The sequence below is a fragment of the Rhinopithecus bieti genome, unplaced genomic scaffold (assembly GCF_001698545.2).
Source record: "Rhinopithecus bieti isolate Rb0 unplaced genomic scaffold, ASM169854v2 scaffold_13617, whole genome shotgun sequence".
Taxonomy (NCBI): domain Eukaryota; kingdom Metazoa; phylum Chordata; class Mammalia; order Primates; family Cercopithecidae; genus Rhinopithecus; species Rhinopithecus bieti.
The window spans coordinates 2,138,489-2,144,860 of NW_016807714.1; the positions used below are offsets into that span (position 1 = coordinate 2,138,489).

At 50.7% G+C, this 6,372-nt stretch overlaps 1 protein-coding gene across 11 annotated transcripts in view; it reads right to left on the reverse strand.

The window, feature by feature from the left end:
- Positions 1-1,513: 1,513 nt before the first annotated feature.
- ZNF16 (zinc finger protein 16) overlaps positions 1,514-6,372 on the reverse strand; it is a 19,267-nt gene continuing 14,408 nt past the window's right edge. For 8 of the 11 annotated variants that reach the window (XM_017883608.1, XM_017883606.1, XM_017883605.1 and 5 more), the window contains 2 exons: positions 4,490-4,636; positions 1,514-3,744 (listed from right to left, as the gene is read on the reverse strand). In XM_017883608.1, coding sequence (XP_017739097.1) covers positions 1,892-3,744; positions 4,490-4,636 — 2,000 coding nt within the window. In that variant the 3' untranslated portion in view covers positions 1,514-1,891. The remainder of the gene's footprint in view (positions 3,745-4,489; positions 4,637-6,372) is intronic. The other 3 variants (XM_017883612.1, XM_017883607.1, XM_017883614.1) reach the window with 1 other exon arrangement.

The following is a 6,372-nucleotide window of genomic DNA, read 5'->3' on the forward strand; positions in this document are numbered from 1 at the left end:
TTCACATGCTCACCTACGTCACAGTAGAGCCGTGGAGTTCCTAAGTAGTCAGCAGTTCCCTTGGCAGGGGAGTTCCATGGGATGGTTCTGGATTGTTTCCCGGAAGCTTGGACTCCAGTCTATTTCTTCAGCTCTCTTAGTGCTTCTGTGAGATACTAATTTTCAGTTAATGTTAGTAATGCCTAGCAGGGATTGCCAAGGACTAGGTACAGTTTAAAATACTTTACACGGCCAGGCGTGGTGGCTCACACCTGTAATCCCAGCACTTTGGGAGGCCGAGGCAGGTGGATCATGATGTCAAGAGATCGAGACCAGCCTGGCCAACATGGTAAAATCCTGTCTTTACTAAAAATAAAAAAATTAGCTGGGCGTGGTGGCGGGTGCCTGTAGTCCCAGCTACTTGGGAGGCTGAGGCAGAAGAATCGCTTGAGCCCGGGGGGTGGAGATTGCAGTGAGCTGAGATCGCGCCACTGCACTCCAGCCTGGGTGACATAGCAAAACTCTGTCTCAAAAAATAAAATAAAATACTTTACACATACCATTTCAATCTTCACAAAACTCTTAACTGCAATAAGAACTCAGGTCAACACTTAGGTCTTGCATCTCTCCAGAGGGCGTACAGTGTGTTGGGGAGTGGTAAGGAGGATGAAGGTTCTGGGGCTGTGGGAACTGTGCAAGAATCACCCATCTGCACACAGTCAGCCACTCCACAGTACAGACTAGTCCCTTGGTCACAAAACACATTTCAACTCCTGCAAGAACTCGAGTCCTGAGAGTCAACTGAGGTCACAGGGAACATCTTAACGCAAGATGTGCGAACTCCCCTATCAAGGACCAGAAAGAAATACTTTGGCTTTGTGCACCATATGGAATCTACCACAAGTGCTCGATTCTGTGGTGCAGAAGCTGCCACAGCTTTCTGTAAACAAATGGGCACAGCTGTGTTCCAACAAAACTTTTTATCTACTAAAACAGGTCAGGGCTAGGTTTTTCATGAAACTGTGTCCTGACACCCCCAGACCCACTGGCTAGCAGGGAGGGGCCACTCAGCATCTGGGCTTTCTCCTTGTTCAGGGAAGAGGAGCACAGCTCTGAGAACTAAGGATGGGGGTGAGTGTGCTGGGTCCTCAAGGTAGGGCACTTACTAGGTGGAAAAAATAGCTTGCAAGCTCTTGGGCATGAAAATGAGGTGCATGGAGAGAGCTTCCTCTGTGGCCCAGAAGCCAGAAGCTGGAACAGCCACATGGAACTGTGCAGCAGCCCAGAACAGGATACAGCAGACTAGCGAGAGGAGAAAGCTGACCTCAGATTGCAGATTTGTATAAAGAAAAGTGGGGTGGCGGGGGAGCCTTGGGTTCAAGTTTTAGAACAGGAGGGACAAAGAAGGGCAGGGAATTGGTGATGAGTAGGTACCACTTCTGGGGAAGATGACAGAGCAATCAGACCTGAAAAACTTGTCTTACTTAAAGTATCAATTACAGCCAGTGACAAAGAATTCACCCCACACAATGAATTACCAATCAAAAAATCTACTATGGTTATCTCAAACCAAATGTCACTTTACTTTTTTGGTAACTTTTGATTACAATAATAAACTCTATTCATGAATATGCAGCCTCCATAATCTCCCTTGTAACAAACATGCAGTCTGTTCACAAGCTGTAAAAACAAACCCAAACTCAAGACATCACAAGAGGCAAGAGCAGTGGCAGTGAGAAGGGAGCCCGTAAAGGATGTTTCCAAGGAGGGTCCCAGGCCATGTGGCCACTGGATGTGGGGCAGTGCGCTGAATGCAGGCGTTTGGTCTGGGAAGTGGCAGAGGCTGAGACAACGGTCAAAGAGGAGCTGGAGAGGAAACTATGCTCAATTTCACTCCTGCCAGCCCAACAGGCTACTCCCTGGTGTGAATCAACTGGTGTTTGATCAACTTTGATCGCTGGCTGAAGGCTTTCCCACAAGCAGCGCAGTCGTAGGGCTTCACCCCAGTGTGAATCCTCTGGTGCTGGATGAGGACGGAACGCTGGCTGAAGGCTTTCCCACACTCACTGCATTTGTAGGGGCGCTCGCCAGTGTGGATTATCTGATGTTGAATGAGGTGTGAACTCTGGCTGAAGCCCTTACCGCATTCAACGCAGGTGTAGGGTTTTTCCCCAGTATGAACTTTCTGGTGGTGAATGAGATTGGAGCTTCGGTTGAAGGCTTTGCCACACTGGCTACACTCATGGGGCTTCAGCCCATTATGAATCCTCTGATGCTGAATGAGGGTTGAGCTCTGGCTGAAGGTTTTTCCACATTCAGTACATTCATAGGGCTTCTCTCCAGTGTGGACTCGCTGGTGAAGGATGAGGTTGGAGCTGCGACCAAAGGTCTTCCCACACTCGTGGCACTCATAGGGCTTGTCACCTGTGTGCACGCCCTGGTGTTGAATGAGGGCTGAGCTGTGGCTGAAGGCCTTCCCACAGACACTGCATCTGTACGGCTTCTCTCCTGTGTGGATGATCTGGTGCTTTCGGAGCACTGAGCTGTAACTAAAGGCTTTTCCGCACACGGTACACACGTGAGGCTTTTCTCCAGTGTGAATTCTCCGATGCTGAATAAGGCTGGAGCTCTGACTAAATGCTTTCCCGCAGTCGCTGCACTTATAGGGTTTCTCTCCAGTGTGAACCCTGTGGTGCTTAATGAGGTTGGAGACCCGACTGAAGGGCTTGCCACAATCATTACACTCGTAAGGCTTCTCTCCAGTGTGGACCCTCTGGTGCTTCCTCAGGTGTGCACTCTGACTGAAGGCTTTCCCACACTCGCCACACTCAAAAGGCTTCTCTCCTGTGTGAGTCCTGTGGTGTTTGATGAGGTTTGAGCTTCGCCTGAAAGCCTTCCCACACTCACTGCACACATATGGCTTCTCCCCAGAATGGATTCTTTGATGTTGGATGAGGTTTGAGCTCCGCCTAAAAGCCTTCCCACATTCATTGCATTCATAGGGCTTCTCACTCATGTGAGACTTTTGGTGCTTTTTAAGGCTGGAGTTCTGGCTGAAGGCTTTTCCACACTCATTACACATATAAGGCCTCTCACTGCTGTGTTGACTCTGATGCCTAGAAAAGTCTGAGCACCCTCGGAAGGCTTTCCCACATTCGCTGCACTGGCAGGCTTTCTCACTCATATGAGATGGATGACAGCTCTTAAGAACTGAGTGCTGGCTGAAGGTTTTCCCACAACCATCGCACATAAAGGAAGCCTCTCCAATGTGGAATATTTGATGCTGAATAAGGTCAGGATTTCCTCGGAAGGTTTTCCCACACTCATTACATATGAGTGGACTTTCAGCTGTGGGAACCCCCTCGTGACCAGTTAGGTCCACGCAGTGCTGGAAACTTTGGCCATCCATGTCATATGGATGTGGCCTCTCTTCTGTAGGGATTTCCTGACATGCCATCAGGTTTGGGCTCAGACGGAAGCAACTGTCAAAACCATTACAGGCCCGATCTTTCTCCTCTAAGGCGCCCCTAAGGAGCCCTAGGGCCGCTGGTGTGAAGTCCCCCTCCTGGGAGAGGGACTGTGGCAGCCTCCTGCCTTCAGAGACTCCCCAGTCTCTTTCTGATGCATCATCACACAGATCTCCAAGCTCGGGCACCTGGGAAACATCACCAGCACAGTTTTCTGATATTTCTGCCTGTGATTCCATATCTTCATGAATGTCTTCCTTGTGAAAAAACTCCTTGTCTTCAGTCCTGGTGTCACAATCTGAAACAATAAATAGAACATCACTTGGAAGGCAGTGCTGCAGCAGGAGCAGGAACGTAGACAGCCAGAGTTGCACCCACTAACTGTGGGGGAGGCAAGGGGAGCAGGGGACCTTCCAGGGTGGCAGTCCAGATCAGAGGGCATCAGGGAGGAGTGGGAGGAGTGCTGGGTGACAAGGCTGCATGGGGCTGCAGATGAGTGAGAGCTCTTGATGACCACTGACCTACCCTCCCCGCGACTCCACATCTCAGCAAACATTACTGCAGTCTGCCTTCTGGCTCAGACGAAAATCCTGGGTGTCCCTTGACTCCCCTCTTCTTCAACACCCACACCAAACCACTGGCAAGTCCTGTCGGCTCTACCTTGGAATGCAGCCCAAATCCAGGTGCTTCTCACCTCTCCCACCTGTACCAGAAAAACATCTCACACCACTCCCTACACTGTTACAAATTTTACCCTTTTTTCTCTCCACACTGCCAGGTGTGAGCCTTACCAGCCTATCTCCAGTTCTCTCAGTGCACACTAATGGCACTGAGCTTGGTCTTAGGAGACATTAGAGTGGAGAGAGACCCTGTTGCACACAGAGAAGAAACCCAGCTGGCTCTCAGAGCCTGGCAAGTCGAGTTGCATGGAGGCACCATTCAACCACTCCGGTGTGGCAGGGACCTGTGTGGAACGTCAGCTTCCATCCTGTTCAACAGAGGACCCTTTAGAGACTGCCGTGTCCTGTCAAAGCCACCTGTACCTCTGAAAACTTGCAATTCTGACTGGTGTTTGCTGGATGACTTCTGGCCCAGTAACAATGTGCATCCTCGTTCTGCAGACAGAAATGCACACACAGCTCCGTGTCTGCCAGAAAAGGCTTCAGCATCTCCCTCTCCCCTCTTCATACCTGCAGAACAAAGAAACCCTCATGTCCCTGTGTCCCTTACTCATATGAAGACGTCGAGAGTCTCTCATTCAAACTGACATCCCAGGCCACACTGCCACCTGGATGCTGAGCGGCTTTCCTGGCCCCCAACCTCCCTTCCTGCCCACAGCCTGGTGACATCAGACTTAGCACCATCATGCACTCAAACCTCCTCTCAGTGCCTCCTGGGCCTGTGTGGCCCAGGCCCTCCTAGACCCCACCTCTACCTCTGCTCCTGCTATTCTCTGAGCAGGGCAGATGTGTCCACCTTTGGGTCTGCTCTGCCCAGAGCACTCTCCACATGGTCCTTGTGCTACCCGCTTCCCTTGCACAGGTCTCACTAGAGTCCTTCCCTGATCGTAAATGCCAGCACCCACCTACTTTCCTCACCCCCACCCTGTCACCCATAGCCTGGATCACTCCCTGACACAGGACTGCATCCCCCAAAGTAGAGGACCTCTGGTCTAGCTGTAGTCCATAGTGCTGAATGGGTGTGAAGGATGCCCCTCCCTGCAGCATCCACCCTGCTCCCTCCCTGCCTCTCCCTGTCTGGGACTTTCAGAATCTGCCATAACAGCCTCCAGTCTGAAATTGTCTTTTCCCAAGGAGCTGTGGTGTCAATGCAGACCCAATCTGGCCCAGCCCTCACCATGACCCTCCTGGGACTTGCCCCTCTGCCCACTGCACCCACGTGTCTCCTGGTGACATTTCATGTTGGGTCACCTGACACATGAGGTGCAGACACATCGCGCTGTGCCGCTTTCAGCCAGAACATGCGCTTGCAGCTCCCTGCTTCCTGGAGTCTGGGATCAGGCCTCTCCTCTCCTACAGAGCTGCCCTACGTGCCAGCACACAGATGTGGGTGCCTTTCTTTACCACCCTGCTGTCCCTTGGCAGGCCTGCTGTTATACACTCCACATGCGCTGCAGGGGCTCCCCCAATGTCCCTCACGAGCTTCAGCTCGCCATGTCAGAAGCCCCAGCCATGGCTCCAGGGGGTGTCTGGGAAACGTGGCATCTACATGCTGCTGGGCTCCCAGGAACAATGAGGAATGGGGGCTGCTGGGACAGGTGAGGTCTGGACAGAAGTCTTCAGCCCTGACAGGGATATCCTGGGACTTGCTGTCCAGCTATCCTCCGCCCCTGCCAAGACCCTGACTTGGGAGACCCTTGCCCTCTTCTGGCTGTGTGGAGAAGTGACCCAAGGAAGGACGAAGAAGGTTGTGGCAACAACAGACAGGAGTCAGGAAGGTATTTCTGTGAAGGGTCGGAGAGGAGCTGTGTCAAGTGTTACGGCTCTATGATCTCTGTCATATGGTCTTCCTTGTTCCTGAGGTTAAAAAACACCTCAAAACCATTTTTAGCTTGCAGGACATAAAAACCAGCCCACTAGCTCGATTTGGTGACCTCTGGCTGAGATGAGACGTCACTGGTGTGGAACAGGAGATGGTGACTATGAGGAACAGGCTGTCTAGCCTGAGCCACTGTTTACATAGATCAAAGTCTTTTATTGAGACAGGAACTAAAGGTGAATTCTGTAGGTGAGAATGGTGAGAGATCACTCTTTGGACTGACTAAATTCAATGTAATTCTTCTCTGTAATATAAGAACTGTGGGGAAAATGAGTTCCTCTACAGAAAGGAAATATAAAATTAAAAAATTTCATTTTCCTTTCAGAAATTTTTTTTTTTTTTTTTTTTTTTTTTTTTTTTTTTTTTT